The 14,605-nt window shown below is 39.4% G+C and overlaps 1 protein-coding gene across 2 annotated transcripts in view; it reads right to left on the bottom strand.

The window, feature by feature from the left end:
* Positions 1-14,605, bottom strand: part of AGO2 (argonaute RISC catalytic component 2) — a 51,434-nt gene that overhangs the window by 15,596 nt on the left and 21,233 nt on the right. The window contains exons 4-14 of one of the 2 annotated variants that reach the window (XM_042837574.1): positions 12,922-13,106; positions 11,482-11,618; positions 11,206-11,340; positions 8,186-8,273; positions 6,979-7,126; positions 6,676-6,795; positions 6,367-6,489; positions 5,046-5,179; positions 4,009-4,193; positions 2,215-2,374; positions 425-515 (exon numbers count right to left, since the gene is read on the bottom strand). In XM_042837574.1, the coding sequence (XP_042693508.1) occupies positions 425-515; positions 2,215-2,374; positions 4,009-4,193; positions 5,046-5,179; positions 6,367-6,489; positions 6,676-6,795; positions 6,979-7,126; positions 8,186-8,273; positions 11,206-11,340; positions 11,482-11,618; positions 12,922-13,106 (1,506 nt within the window). The remainder of the gene's footprint in view (positions 1-424; positions 516-2,214; positions 2,375-4,008; positions 4,194-5,045; positions 5,180-6,366; positions 6,490-6,675; positions 6,796-6,978; positions 7,127-8,185; positions 8,274-11,205; positions 11,341-11,481; positions 11,619-12,921; positions 13,107-14,605) is intronic. The other variant, XM_042837582.1, reaches the window with a different exon arrangement.

Raw genomic sequence — 14,605 nt, 5'->3', positions numbered from 1 at the left:
CTTGTGGCAGGGAGCTTGGAGCTTGATGACTCTTCCAACCCAAGCCACTCTATGCTTCTATGATCAGGACGCTCAAACCACAACTGAAGCAGACACATTCCTGTTTAGCTAAATTCTTAATATTTTTAACTGCTGAAAAAGCAGATTTCAGCATGCGCCAGCTTCTTACAGGTCGATAAATACCAGCTAATAGAAAAGCTCCTCAGTGTATTAGCATCTCAGGCATTTTACAACACAATACACACATTTACATAATTAGCAGCAGAGCAAGCTCTCCAAAGTTTCATTAGATTTTGCAGAAAAATAATTTAGAATGCTATAAATGGGCAATCAGAAGAAATGGGCCACGTAAGAACTTCGAGTAATAAAATGCTTCATAACTGAACAGTGGAGAAAGCAGGAGTTAACCACACAGTGTACTCACTGCAGCAATGGAGGGCTTTTTTCCATCTCCAGCTGGAGGATGGGTTACATCTGCACCAAGGAATATGACAGGCTGTTGGAATACTGGTGGTCTGTATGAAGACAAAGCTAATTTGTAAAAGCAGCAACCTTTACACTTCATAAAGTGCATCAGAAGTCAACTAAATAGCACATTCTGCTCTTGTCATGCATTAGTCTACAACCTGCAATGGATCAGACCGTTGCCTGCACTGTGACAGTACTCACACGTCACCATCAAACTTCTCATGCTGGATACAAAATGTTCAGACATATTTTTAAATGACTTCTCATTAAAAAGGAGCAAAAAAAGTTTGTTTTTTTAAAAACTTGAAGAATCACATCTTCCCTTACTTAGAACACAAATAAGGATGAGAAGCTGCTCCTTAAGTATCCAATACCATATGAGAAAAGTGAAGAACTGCACACATACACAAAAGGTTATAACTTTTTCTACAAATGAAAGTCAGCATCAGTAATTAAGTACAAAAAAACATGGTTATCATAGCTATTGATCTAGAAACAGAACTTTTAAGCTATATTTGCAAGTCAAATTAAACCTCCAAGATATTGGTCTCTTGCATCAAAATAGAGCACCAACACATTGCACTGGAAATGTTAAAATTCAACTTTATTCCTTAACAAAACAATGTTAAATGGGAGACTTCAGGGCACTGGAATTGTGAGTGTGGATTAGGAATGGTTATTATAGACAGACTCAACTGATTTCTGGCCTGCTCTCAAAAGGAATTTGAAGGTAATTCTAAGTGCAGCTGCTTGCAACCATCATGAAGCTCAACAAATCAAAGGCTCTTCTACCCAACAACCAACAAAATGATCCAAGCATTCCATTTAAAAAAAAACCAAAAACGGGCTCCTCTGAAGCCTTTAGGCATTGTGTGCAGTTGTGCTGTTTCTCCTCTCCCTCTTTACTTAACTCCATTTTCAGGAACATACAGTTTATTGAGTAAAGCTGAGTACACTTTCAGTGTAAGGGAATTTATCGAGACACATGAAATCTATCTCCCCTCTGATGATGTGCTTCCCTGCTGCCAAGTACTTCTGGGATTATTTCTGAGCAGCTGCCATCTGACTAACCTAAACATGGTGAAGTGAAAACTTGCTTATCTGTGCAAAGCAGAGTGTTTACTTCTCTGAAATGGGATCCTAAGAATGATGCAGCAGGTTACTCCATAGGCTCTCAAGAACCCAAAATGCAAGGATTGTAAAAAGTGCTGTGTTTTCACTCTAGCAGAAACCTAACACTACACTTTGATTAAAGTAAGTGCAGTCAGAGTGTATGTGCACGTATATTCACTGGAACACTATTAGGAAACTGTAAGGGAAATCCTGGCAATCAGTTAGTTTTCTGCTCCCAATTTCCATTGCTTTTGATGTCTACTGAAACTGAGATGTACACCAAGACAAACAATCCTGAACACAAATTATAAAGGAGAGGACACTACTTCGAAAGATGTTTTCTATTTGTTTGGAAACTGAAAGCAAAAAGACTTTTTTCACTCAAATGAAAGCATACAGTTTCAATGGGCAGACTGCAGTACAAACCTGTCTTAGAACCAATTTCAACTGGAACAAGCATTCCACTACATTCTTTGTAACCCAGTTTTTGCAGGACTGCATTAGAAGCCAGAAGACAGCCTGACTAAAGATCACTTAGACTACAGTGCTATTGACTGTAGGGGAAAAAAAAGTTCTGTGATGCATATTCCCTTTACAATACAACACTCTTCACCTCCATAAAAGATGGCTTACCTCCCCTGTGGCAGTAAAATATTATTTACACCTCCTAACTTGACGTTTATTTTTAAGCAGAGGTTAGACAGAGTCTGAGGTGTTGTTCTCTGCACATTCTTCATCTGAACACACTGCGTAGCCATTCCCAGCACTGTGTCACCAACACGCTTCACCTCCGCTGCAGGACAGAAAAGACACACAGATACTTCTGTAGTACAGATCAGTGCGCCAGATGTTGGTTTGTTGACACCTAGAGTTTCAGCACTCATTTCAGTGAAGAGGAAATAAGAGCAAACCTACCTCCCTGACCCAACCCCGCTCTCTAAACATCCTCCTCCTGTCCTGCTTCCATCTGCTGACAACACAGCGCCTGGGTCCTAAATGTAACCAAAGGCACTGGTGGCTCATTTGAACTTTCTTCTTAAACTACACTACTTGTGTCAGAATTACAGTGTGCCTCCATAATTGTGGAAAAATCTTCGGCAAAAGAAGTCAGGTAATATGGATAATATCAGGACGACGAGCAGTTCTTTCATTATTCAACTCTGGACTAGTAACTCAAAAATAGTATTAATGTGCCAGCATTCAGCCAACCATGAACATTACATCCCTCTAGTTTATCAGCTCATTAGCTTTAACCCTGACTTGCACAAAAAAAGACTTTCTGAGGAGAGCGAAAAGGAGGAGACAAGGCCATGTGCATAGGAAATGCAGGAGTATGGAAGAACACTGGGAGAAGGATGATGATTAGAGGAACACAGAGAACCATAACTAAAGATGATTATAAGGAGAGTAGATGGGAATGATACCACATCCTCTCAGTGGTTAGAAAGAAGAAAGCATCCCCTCTAAATGTGGAGCAGGAACAGTGCAAGATGTCATTTTGCACTGCAGCTCTACTGACCAAATTAGAGACAAGCAAGTTTATGTGGAAGGTTGAAAACAAAAAAGAAAAAAGCATTCTTTAGTTGCAGCTTCTTTTTTCATCTCTCTTACTTTTGACTTTATATCAGATAACCTTTGGAAAAGTAAGAATCAGGAGCATATTTTCTGCTCTATTAAATTGGTGAATGTGAGGGATGGGATGGGGGAAGACAATTGTGCAGCTGCATGATACAGACGGGCTGTGATCAGAGCCCTCAAATCTATGGGAGAAGACAGAGGATGGTGGTTTATGGGGCTGCAATTAGGCAGGGTAAACTGTAAGAGGAGGAAGGCAGGACATGAAAAGGAGCAGTACAGGAAGATCTTAATAACAAGATGTGTGGTTTGTCTCAAAAATTAAAACCTATGTGTATGTGCTGTGTGAAATGCACCCAGTGATCAATCCTTTTCCAAGAGCTGCTGAGTTTTCACCCACAAAACTCCATGGGCAAAAGCTTTCTACTTCATTCAGCCTTCTGAAGAAGGCTGATGGCATGAATTAGCAAAGATGTCCTAAAAGCTAGGCAGTTTTTAAGCTCACTTCTTCTTTATTCACTCAGAACTTTTAGCATTACAGTAAATATATGTAGAACTGCAGTAAGTGTATTTTAATCAACCACAGAGCAGTTCAATCAATTTCTCAAAAGCTCTGATTTTAGCTTTTCTGCTGACAAAACGTGTATCAAATAAACCCAACAGGAAGAGCAAGTTAAAAGCACAGCCAAACATAATGAAACGAATTAAGGTATTAATATAAAACATCATGCAGCAAAAGAAAAGCAGCAAATTTAATCTGCAGTCAATTAGACTTCCATCATTCAGACAACTCAGAAAAAAATGCCAGAAACTGTGATTAAAACACAAGCTCATGATTTGGCACTCACTGACCATAGACTGGTGTTTTTCCTGGTAAAATTACTACAACGAGCTGCAGACCGGTGTAGGTGTTCTTGAGATGCCTGAACATGGGCTCCACGCTGTCAGCTCCCTGGGCATATTTACAAAAGCATGGCTGCCCTTGGATTGGCATTCCTGCATCTCTGGAAATCTTCCTCAGTTGCTCTGTGAAAGTCCTAAAGGATTGAAACACACAGTAGGATGTAAAAGGTTGTGTTTCCACTGTTTTCTCACCAGTTGTTAGGGAAACATTCCCGAGCTGTTTGGCAAATCATCTAAACCAACATCCTTATGGATCACTGCAATGAATAATGATGAACCTGCATTCACCTGACACAGAACAGCTGAGTCACCAGCAAGGGCAGCTAAACACAGCACTTGCCCATACATGAAGGGAAAGAAACTGTGCAAAAGAATTAGGGAAATCCAGCTACACGGGCACGCACACTTCCCATGGCCCAAGGACGGCAGATACCACTTTTAACAATAACCTTCCATTTGTTTGTGACAAAAAAACAGAAAATCTGAAAGCTTCCTTTAAATGTTCCAAGTGAACAAAACAAGCGGCTCTACTGATCCTGCAAGCGTACCATGGTATGCACTGCTGTGCCTCCAGGCCTGGGCAAAGTTGGAGACAAAAGCTGGATTACTTGTTAAAATATGCTTTAGTACGCAAACATTCTAATAGTACACAAATTATTCCCTGCCATATAACCAGGTTATAACATACAAGTTAGCTTTAAGTCTTGACAAACATTCAGTGATGAATACTCTACATTAATCACTTTGACCACCTTAAACTCAATCCCAAGCCCTCACTGTGGTAGGAGCTTTGCCCTGCATTATGTGTTGGTTCTGGCAAGTCTAATTTTGAGGATTTCATTATGCTATATGCTGCCTAATTCAAAAGAGCATCAAAAGCGGCGTTAAAGATATACTGCCATATTTAGAACACATATTTTGTTTGACATAAGTCTATTTCCATACATAATAAGTAATAAAATTATCACCTTATGCAATACACTTACTTAAGATGCACCTCAGTGCATTGGCGCTGGGGAGCAAAGCATGCAATTGCCCAAACCTTTATTTCAATTCCAGTGTGAAACTGTTTATTCCTCATGTCCCAAACTCCTTGAACTGGTGTAGCAATTGCTTTATTCTGGGTGTGGAAAGAAAAAAAAAACCAAACATTAAATCAGAAAATGATTCATACTAAGAAAAGCCATTTATGCTTCCCTCCAACTAGTAAGCTATTTAATTATCTGAGCTCTTTCTCTACTGCTCAATCATCCATCTTATCTTAGAAAGATCATCCTATCACTGCAACAAGGCAATCTGCTAGTCTGGTGAAAAGTAAAGCTTCTTAAGAAAAATAACTGTAGGAAGCAGGCAATGTTTATTTTTGATGATTTTCTTTGGTAATATAAATTAAGAGCAAACAGAAATTATGCATGGGTTGAGTCAAAGATTCATGGTCAGAATGTAATGTTAACAGGAATACACATTTCTACAGTGACTTTACAACTGCACAGTGAACTCTCCACGTGTCACTTAATTCAAGTGCTACCAATATTTCACACACCAGTAAGCAGAGGCAAATGCTGGTTGGGTGCCACTCACACGATTGCAGAGAAGACCCACGAGATGACAAAAGGAGACCAGGTACTGAACTTTGACATGCACAATCCTTTTACTCCCACCAAGTGGATGTTATTGTGATGCACTGGTAGAACTATCGTCAGCTGGCAATGCATGATGTAGAAGTTCATGAGAAGCCTCCATGAATTAAGTCATGCCAGACATGGAGGCTTTGATCTTGTATCAACAAGACAGGCTATGTAACTGATAAAGATGCTACAAGCTTTTTGTTTGCAAGGCACCACAGTAAGACGACTAAGTCAGGCAGAAGCCATCTGAAAAGTCACTGTAAAGAAAAACCTGCCAACCTGCCTTCTACAGGAAGAGGCAGTTTTGAGACTAACGTGCTAACAGAGATAATGCCCTCAAATAGTTGTCCTAAACAGAGCTGCTCCACCCAGAGCACTCAAAATCAGAAGTTTCAGAAGATTTCAGAGTTGAAATAAGCAACATCTCCCAGGAAAGTTTATATAAATGCATTTTACCTTAGCTTTATCTACAGAAATAAAGAAGCAACTGAGAAATAAAGAATTATCAACAATGTGGCCACGAAACATAAGGACCTCTAGCAATAATACTAAACATTAAACACTACACCTATGATGACTGTAACCTCATTGCATTCAGCATCATTCTTTCACACACAGCAATCCGAAGTTACCACAGCTGGTAATCAAAGCAGTCACATTTTGCTGTGCCTCAACATACCCTGCCTCCATAGAGGATTGAGGGAGGCTGTAGGACTCTACCAGTCACATCTGTCATTTCGTCCTTCACCATTATCCCAAATTCACGAACGTAAGGGTCAGTGTTAAAACTCGCGCTCCGCATCTGAAATCCAAACAAATGAGTTACTGTTTGCAGAAAAAGGGAACTTCTCTCCATTCAAATCTCAGCTTTTCTGAAATAACCGTATTTGGGCAACAACCTGTTGGTAGTGCACAAACTCCTCAGAACCTGCTAACAGGAACAGAAAGAAAATCTCCTACCCTTGGCTCACATCGAGGGAACACTTACCAATTTGCTGATCTCTTCCTGACGGTCAGGTGCTGATCTGGCAGTTGCTCGAATCATAGTGGAAGTTTGATTGTCGGTGAGTTTTTTGATGCATCTTTGTCCTGCCACTATGTTGCACACCTACAAGATCCCCAACACGAAGTTAAAAAGAATGAAACCAACACAACTTTGACTTCTCCCCACCTCAACTGCTTTACACAGTTTCTCGAGCTGACTTCTCACCAAACAGTTTGTCAACAGCTTAGCTTTTTTTCCATCCTGACCACATCCCCAGAGTACAGTATTATTTCAAAGCTTACTGACCTCAAGAGGAAGGTAGGTGTGCTTCTGCTCCTGCCCAACTTGTAAACATGGAAGGTGAGGATAGCGTAAAACTAATTTGTGCCTGTCCTTAAAATACTGAGCTACAGTGCATTCAACTGTTTGTCCATTCTCCTGCTGAAGTGGGAATCTAGGGGAAATCAAACATGAAAATGAGCCATTAATTTATGTAAAATGTTTTGCCACATTTCTTCAATTCACTTCTTAGCGCATTCTAAGTTTGCTGGAGGTTAAACCCATCTTGTTTAAATGATGCATGTTTATTTCTGTAATCGTAAGTACATCATTACCACTACCACAGGTCATTAAAGAATACCCCAGAAGGCATTCCTCTAACTCGATACCTAAAGCTACCAATTACATTTTCTAAGAGTGAGTGCCTTAGAGGCAAAGACTCATGTCTAACGTCTTAAGTATCTGTGATACCTGCAGAACTCATGAAATGTCACGCACAGAAAATTGTGAGCTTATTGTGAGGCACACAAACCCAACAAGCATTTCAGAAATGCATTTCTCTGTACATTACAAATACATTTCCATATATGCATAAGTATTCGCATATGTTTATACCAAGTTGGCACAAATGGTCTTTTTGTTAATAAAATGCATCACTTGAAGGAATAGGAAATTAAGCCTAACCAATTACATAACATACTGAGATACTGATGAGTTATTTCATCATGCAACCTGTTATCAGAGCTGTTTCTCATACTGCTCTCTTAGAACAAGGTAAACTACCTGCTTACTTGAGGCTACCCACAAAACCCTCATTGGTGATAAAAAGTTTTGTTGGTTATAAAGATTTTTTTCCAGGGAAAAACAGAATGGCAATAGGCAAGATTAAGAGTCTGATCCCAACTGCTACCACTTCACTGCTCAGCAGTTCTGGGGAACTATGCTACCAACAAGGTGTCCTGTTCTTCTAGTGTTGAAGAAATCCAGAAAGCAAAATGAAAGAAAAGTGCACATCTTAAAGGGAAAGGAGTGGCTGAAATGCCATTAAGTGCCTTAAAGAATAGACACAGAACAAAAGAAACAACAAAACTGGGGATAGTTGGAGTTATATTTTAAATTTACTGACCAAAGTACCATTTTGCAAGACAGCTTTTTTCCTGGCTCCCTAACGAAGTCATGACATTCTTCAAGCATAAAATTAAACACACACATAAGAAGTAGCAAAATAGTTTACGTTTGGTGACTTGCTGGTCGTCTGGTGACATTGCACACTCTGTACTTTCTTTTCATTTGTCCACAGTGTGTTATCTCCACCTTTAGACCTAGAAGTGAAAAAGCATTTATCACCATTTCTTCAAAATCAAACTGCCAGTGCCCATAAAACTCTACAAGACTACTTAGACTGTGTAATAAAGCTAATGAGTATTTAGTGTGTTCTCAGGGAATTGAAGACTATTAAAAAAACTTAGAACTTCAAAATAAACAAAACAAAACAACAATACTGATTCAACCAAAATTAAGCAAAGAACTTCAGAAACAAGGCAAAATCTTAAAGCCATTAGAGCTGAAAAAGCTGGACGTATTCAATTAATTCTCTCTCTCTCTACTGAAGTCAGGGATGGTGGAAGGAGAAAAAGGGCATGGAATAAAAACCGTGTTTAAATTTTATGTCTAAACATGCAGTGTCTGTGAGACCTCCAGGCAGCACAACAAACCCTGGGAATGAGGCAGCTGGGCCTCACTGTTAGTGAAGACAAACATCTGCTGCAATCCCCACCTGCACAAAAACGGAGCCTACCTGAAACCCGACAGCTTTCAGAGAGAAGCTGACCATAAAAGTCAAACTCCCCACCTAAAGAATAATTTTTCCACCTGAGATCAGCACAGCACAGCTACATGAACAGAAGTACTTCAGAATACCACTAACCTCAGACATGAGCTTGAATACAGAACTTTCATTTGTGTTGCTTTTGTGTTCAGACAGAAACAGGTGAGGGATGACTGTTACATTTAGGATGTTGAATGTGTGGGAATAGAAAAGAGGGGGCTGTAAATTAAGATTCCATATCTATCTGCACATGGGCATAAGCTCATATTGCTGCCAAGTAACACGGCATTATTTATGGTGTCTGTCAAAGGTGCTAATAACTTGCTGAGCACACTGATCTTCCCACCTAATTTTTCACGGCTTAAGTGCCTCTACTACTAAGCCACCAATAAATATCAAGTTTTCACAAGTATTTCTAAAGTCTGCAGCACAATATTTTCAATAAAATGTTACCTCAGTTTACAATTAGCTTTGCTGCGAGCCTGCTGTAATTATTTCTTCTTGAAAACTCAAAATCCTTATGGAAAAAGGTGGCAATTCTGTTTCTCCAACAAGTACAATATCAGAATTTCTAATTTTCTTGAAGGCTTGTTGTTGGTCAAATACAAGTTTTCAAGATGATTCTGCAGACTTTTTGTGGAAGTAGCAATGATGGGAAGCTGCTTCAATACAAGACAGATTGCTGGAGTTCTTCTTTCACTTCCCTCTTTCTTAGCTAACATATCAGGAAGGAAGGTGTGTTGGCTCCAGATGGGATAGTTAATTTTCTCTAGTTGTCCCTTCCAACCCCTACAATTCTGTGCTTCTGTGAATCGCATCATGCAGCACTTGTTTCATGTGTTTAAATGCTTTTATCACAACTCAATACAAGTCTTACTTCTCCCCCCACCTCCAGTTCTCCCAAACATCCCACTCCACGAGGAGAGAGCCAATAGCTGGGTGTGCTTAGTGCCTGCCAAGCTAAACCACAACAGAAGGACCCTGACTTTCCAGAAGAAACGTTATGGGTAAGAGTTCAGTGAACACCACAAGGAGCTCAATTCTTTCCTACGAGTTTTGATTCATTCACTGCATCATTTGGTAACTGAATAAACTGTGGTGCTCAGGGACATGATTTAGCAAAGGGTTGTTAGAATTTGGTAGTATAGTTAGGTTGTGGTCTTTAAGGTCTTTTCCAACCTGAGCAATTCTAGGATTCCACGATTCTACGATAATAGACTTCCTGGAAGAGTACATGTACAAAGAAAATGTAAGTATGTAAAAACTACAGTACTGATTTATTAGAAAATTTGGATATGGAAATATTGCCATTATTAATTTCAAAGAAAATTAAGATAGGGTAATTAGAAATAACAAATGTAAAATCCCAATCTTGTCAAACAATTTAAAATCACTTGATTAGAAACAGGACCATCTTACAAAACTGGGATTGGCACTACTGACATGACGGAAGTGAAAAAAATGTTTTCTCATTTCTAATCGAAACTTGTATTTAGTGATGGAAGTACTTTCTGAAGAATGAACCATATTCAGTTCCTAAATACAAGATGGAAAAAACGACTGTCATTTAAGAAGATGAATTGTTTTTAAGGAGACTGACATAACAAGGGATGCTGCACTGAGATGCTCTCAGATGTCCACACGCACAAGTAACTTTGCCATGACACTTGATCAAATGATTAGGTGATGACAACACACAATGAAATGAAGGCTTGCAAGGATGAGAAGCTGTTATGTAAATCACAAGCCAGTAATTCATCTCAGGAAACCCATCTGCTAGGAAGTTTGAGTTTATCCCAACACTTAAGAAGAGAGCGAAACGTCATCTTCATGGATTCACTGCTGTCCTCTCATTAAGGACAGAGGTAACTGAAATTACCCTATTCAGCGATCGGGCTAAATGCACACATGTATAGTTATCACATGCTCAAGTGCTGATTTACTTATGTGTATATCTGAACTCAGAATGTGCCTCCTTCAAAAATAAATCATAGAATACCAGCAGTTGTAAGGATCCATAAGCATCACGGTGCTCAAGGACATGATTTAGCAGTGGGTTGTTAAGAGTTAGGGTAGTATGGTAAGGTTGAGGTTGGACTCAGTGATCTTGGAGGTCTTTTCCAACCTGAGCAATTCTATGATTCTATGATGATGGAGTCCAAAATCCATTCAATGAACATTTCATACTAGTGAATCAAGTCAGAAGCCACGTATTTATCTGAACTGACCTAACTTTGCTTACTGACAAACGAACTGTCAAAATCTTGAACTAAATGCCAATAATGTTTCTTGCCTTTATGTTTGTTCAAAAAAGTGTACGTTCACTGTCATAATTTGCTTCCCAAACAGTCAGCAGCTATAGGAAATCTTGTGAATATATGTTGGTAATACACCAGCAGACAGAAGAAAGCAGTTATATTTATTACCTTTTATTTCTTTGGTAAACTTTACCCTTTGGGAATCTGTCAGAGGTTTTTGTTGTTCTTCAATGCTTTTGAAATCCAAAACTTCACATACAAACTCAATAACTGGCTGTGCTTTGTAAAATGCAGTTGCCGATACTGTAGACAAAAACATTAAAATTGTATTACAGAAATACAGAGGAATAAGTTTTGAAATAAATACAGCTGAAGGTATTGAATTTTTCCCTCTCCGTTGAAAGACAGAGAGAAAAAAAAAAGAGAGAACTGTATAAAACCCACCATCAATGTTTAACATCATTTTCCATAAGGAAGGTCTGACTGATTGATGGAATCCAAACCACACCTCTCTGCCACCACCTAATGGATTTGAGCACCCTTCTGATGCTGTAAAAAAAGATCTCCCCACTGGAGTATATCTGAAACAGAAGGTAAATCCACATCATAAATTAAAGCCAAGGTAAAAAATATTTATACTAGTTATAACTTTATTGATGCCTATTCAAAAGCACAGAAACATCAGTGTTTCAAGCTATAAACAACACCATAAATAATAATCTCTCCCCTTATTTCTGCGTGGCTTACCCTGAAATCCATGGAAACACTGTTTTGCTAAACGACTCACCTAGCAAGCATTGCTGAAGCATCTTTCAACTGCATCAGAATGATTGCACTGGTAATTCAGTACTACACATTTAATATCAAACATCAAAACCAGTGCCAATATGTTTCTCTGAATACAAATGTGTGAATCATTTGTCTCAGCTGTTTTATTTACTGTAAAAGCTGACAGATTCTTTCCCTGAATATGAGGATAAAGTCAATGCAATATAAGGCTATTTAAATATATTTGCATAAACTTCTCCGTCCTTTAAAATGAGAAAGTTCAGCACAGAAATTTGCTCTTTATTTTCCAAGTGCATTTAATTTGAACAGTGGTCTTAAGCAAGTTGTTTCATGGCAGCAGATTTAAAGAAACATACTGTTTTGACTACAAATACCATGTATGTTGCTTGGGACAAAGCCACTTTAAAGCATTTTTCCTCTAAAAAACCTGTTGTACTAAGTGCCATTAATGTCTCTCTAGCCTGATAATACAGAAAATCAGCAATTAACACATGCTGAAGGAACACAGGAATAGGATAATTAACCTTTGAGCCATACTTAAGTACTATCTCCCAGTCCCCAGTTACTGCCAGCTCAGGGAGTTTCCTTCTCAAAAGGCTACAGATAGATGGAGTATGGCTGGGGTACCAGGGCACCCCTGCCCTGAGACCACACAAATGTAGAATGATTTTCAGTAATTTTCAGTGTGAAAAGTGACTTGTATCCAGCTTTGAGGCTTCTCATTTGATATCACATCATAGAATGACTTGGGTTGGAAGGGACCATAAAGCCCAGTTCCTACATCCCCATCCAACCTGGCCCTGAACACCTCCCAAGACAGAGCACCCACAGCTTCTCTGGGCAACCTGTTCTAGTGCCTCACCATCCTCTGAGTAAAGAATTTCCTCCTGACATTTAAACTAAATCTCCCCTCTCTTCATTTAAAACCATCATCTGATAAACAGAGAAGTGCCATGTTACCTCGCCTGGCTCCATGACCTATTAGGTAGCTGTTATTTGGTAGAGCTGTACAAGAACATCCAACCCAAAGTAGCTGCCCAAGTATTTCAGATAATAAAGCAAATTTCCTCAGCAATACCAGTGTCTTCTGCTCACCTCATGGAAGGCAAGTGCCTCATCACAACATCCAGTGCCTGGATGGTTTCAAACGGGACGCTCGGCAGCCGGCCAGAAAGAGCATCATGCAATGCCTGCAAACTCACACAGGACATCCACTTTATGGCCACCTTAAATATTCTGTCCTTCCCTTCCCCTGGCAACGTGACCTCCAACTCCACCTGCAACAATGACAAACAACAAACCAAGATGATTCTTTCTGTTTGGAGAGGAAAATGAGAGTGGACAACAAATTGCTCTGAATAATGCTGTGAAGCCTGGGAAAAGACATAGAGCAATGATGAAGAAACAGCAGATATCATGTACAGCCTGTCAACAGCTACATTATTCTACAGGTGTATTTCAGCTAACTGGTATGCTTCCCAGGCTGGCATTCTAATACTGATTTCTCATCTTTCTTAGAAGATAAGGTCTGAGGACAATTCTTAACCCAACTGGAAATTGGTTAAGTCTGATATCACAAAAACCTGTGGGAGTGACTATGAGAAAAAACATCCTCAGAACGTCCCTTGCGTTGGATGTAAACAAAAGCATTGCATTTTCCTGTCCTAGGGAGTGTTCTGCTTCAATTCAAAAGCAGACAAACTGTATTTAGAGTGCTACTGAAAACAATATATGGTAGCAGCAGGCTAATACATGCAGTCATCTGCCCTCCTGCAGCAGTTAGCTTCTTCAGTCAAAAAACAGGTAGCAAAGATAAAACAAATACAAGCAGCCTCTCCATAAGCCAGCAACCAAGTTGACAATTTATAGTGGACAATCCAAATTAATACTGCAGTCCTATCTTTCTCTTAGAACCAACATCATTCACCACAAGAGCTGCGCAGAGAAAGGAACCACATAGCCATGGGAGACCAATGGAAAGTGGAGTCTGGAACAGCAGGATCTGTAGATGGCCCAGCATGTTTATTCTGCCAAAAAGGCCATGCAAATGAAGGTGCAGGCTGTCAGCTGATGCTGGTTGGAATCTTCCTATAAAGCCTCTTTTTGCTTATTTGGCTTTTTTCTCCTCTTGGTCTCAACTTACAAAGCTCCTTAACCACGATGGTATGGAAAAAAGATAAAGAATGGATCTATTTGTGGTGCTGTATCCATATCCCTGATAAACACAGGACTGGAGAATCTCTATGATGATTACTGGACTGCAAGGCAACATCCGACCCACCCCCTGAACCCCACATCCAATTCATACCTTGAGCCTTAAGTTTTAAAGTAGATAATCCATAATGTGAAGTACTTTATTCATTTTTTGGTAATAACACCCTAACAGATAACGCAGATAGGCTCAGCTATCTTAGACAAATCTACCAGTTACCAGAGCAATATCTGGGCCATGCTACATTAAGCTTAGCTGTCACAAAGAATTCACAGTAATGAACTTGTTCCACTTTTAACTGTTGGCTTTAAAGCCTCTTCAAAACCAAATTAGTCACTGGTTCTGCTCAAACACATAGGTTTTAATCCAACTTTCCAGGCTGTCTTTTATATCTCACCTGAGTGAAACGCTACCGAAGAGCTGAAAAAAAAATCCTGAAGATACATCAGGAGACTGCTCGTATCTACATACCTTGACTGCGTCCACTACACTTTTTGTATAAGTAAAAATTGAGAAAATATTTTGTTTTAATACTTACATAGTCCATATTTGATCTGAAACGTCTAA

This window comes from Centrocercus urophasianus, unplaced genomic scaffold (genome assembly GCF_019232065.1).
Source record: "Centrocercus urophasianus isolate 14NV4802_14NV808 unplaced genomic scaffold, USGS_Curo_1.0 seq_11, whole genome shotgun sequence".
Taxonomy (NCBI): domain Eukaryota; kingdom Metazoa; phylum Chordata; class Aves; order Galliformes; family Phasianidae; genus Centrocercus; species Centrocercus urophasianus.
This window is presented reverse-complemented; position numbering and strand designations above follow the sequence as displayed.